The 1,550-nt window shown below is 54.5% G+C and overlaps 1 protein-coding gene across 2 annotated transcripts in view; it reads right to left on the bottom strand.

The window, feature by feature from the left end:
* Positions 1-1,550, bottom strand: part of CCDC42 (coiled-coil domain containing 42) — a 13,592-nt gene that overhangs the window by 4,371 nt on the left and 7,671 nt on the right. Inside the window, exons 5-6 of one of the 2 annotated variants that reach the window (XM_003791101.3) lie at positions 1,103-1,324; positions 799-957 (exon numbers count right to left, since the gene is read on the bottom strand). In XM_003791101.3, the coding sequence (XP_003791149.1) occupies positions 799-957; positions 1,103-1,324 (381 nt within the window). The remainder of the gene's footprint in view (positions 1-798; positions 958-1,102; positions 1,325-1,550) is intronic. The other variant, XM_012805996.2, reaches the window with a different exon arrangement.

Genomic DNA, 1,550 nt, shown 5'->3' with positions numbered 1-1,550 from the left:
CTTATTGGGTGACTTGCATGTGACAGGCATTGTCTTAGGTATGGGGTTACTACAGCAAGGAACAAAAACAAAAGTCCTGCTCTCCAGGAGCTTGCTTTCTAGAATTTTATGGCAGAGCTAAAGGCATTTGCCACTGGGACAAATAATTATTTAGCCATGGTTCTCTGCACATCAGAAGCACCCTTAGCACAGCTGCTAGTCCAGGGTTTCCCAAAAGACAGAATGTGTATACCTTTAGCCATAAGTGAGATGATTTTCGGTGGTATATGGATGTGCATAGCATTAACTAACTTTTTGACTCGTATAGTGAAAAAGTTACTTCCTTTTCAATCTCCTCTCAATTACTTCAAAGAACATCCCCTCTCTAAACTTACCAATTTTTCTTTTGAACAAAGCTGGGCCTTAAGCACAAGTCATCAGTAAGCCACAGGACCTCACTAGAATCTAATAAGCCTGTTTTGCATAACTAATGGATTCCATAGTACCTTCCTCCTACTGGATTGGGGCCCAAAAGTATCTTGGTGCTAATGTTATAGTTCCCAAAGTGTGGAACCCCAACCAACAGCATCGCCTAGGGACTTGCTGAAGATGTACATTTCTGAGTTCTCATCTCAGATCTACTAAGTCAGAGATTCCGGGGTGGGGCCCAGCAATACCTCTTATGCCCCAGGTGATTCTGATGCTGCTAAAATTTGAGAGCCAAGGCTCTGCAGGATGCATTCTTACTCTTTAACCTCCTTGGGGAGTCTCCTTGGTCCAACCAAGCCAAGGGGGCCCAGCACTTGCTCCCCCTCCTACCATGTCTAGCTGCTTGTGCGTGTCCTCCAGCGACACGCCGGCTGCATCCTTCAGCTGCTTGCTCACGATCTGGAAAAGGTTCAGTGTTGCCATTTTAATGGTGCCAAGCAGGAGGGTCTTCTTGGCAGCGGTGTTCTGGATGTGCGCCCAGCGAGATTCCTGGGGAGGGGACGAGGGCGGAGCATGAGCGGGGCGAGAGAGAGAGCTAGAGGGAGGAGCGGGGGAGGGAGGAAGGATGCTTGTGTGAGCGCTCTGCCTCCAAGCACCCGGCTTCCCGCGGTCCTGCCCCGCCCCCGCCCCTCACCCAGATAATGACGTCGCTGCGGGCGCGGTCGAAGCGCATCTGTAGCCGCGCCAGCTCGTTGTTGTGCTGCAGGATCTCATCGTCCTTCTCCTCCATGTAGCGCGCCAGCCGCGCCTTGGCGCGCTCGATCTTCTCCTGGCCCTCCTGCGCCGACTGCATGAGGTCGTGGTGCATGCTCACCAGCGTCTTGTAGCGCGCGATCACCTCATGGATCTCCTCGAACTGCGGCGTCCGGAGCCTCCGGTCACTGCACCGCCAGCCCCTAGGGGCCGGATGCAGCCAGCCTGGCCCGCCAACCCCCAGCTTGGACTCCTGGACAGCTGGACACCAGGGCAGGCTGGCCCTGGGCCAGGCTCACGGGTTGAGCCTCTGAGGATGTTGGGGTCCCGCCTGCCGCTTTTCCTGGGCTTGTATGGGCTGTGGACCATGTGCTGAAGGGACGGGGGGG

The sequence above is a fragment of the Otolemur garnettii genome, unplaced genomic scaffold (genome assembly GCF_000181295.1).
Source record: "Otolemur garnettii isolate 467f Iridium unplaced genomic scaffold, OtoGar3 scaffold00046, whole genome shotgun sequence".
In the NCBI taxonomy this organism is placed as follows: domain Eukaryota; kingdom Metazoa; phylum Chordata; class Mammalia; order Primates; family Galagidae; genus Otolemur; species Otolemur garnettii.
The sequence above is the reverse complement of the archived record's forward strand: the minus strand, read 5'-3'. Positions and strand labels throughout refer to the sequence as shown.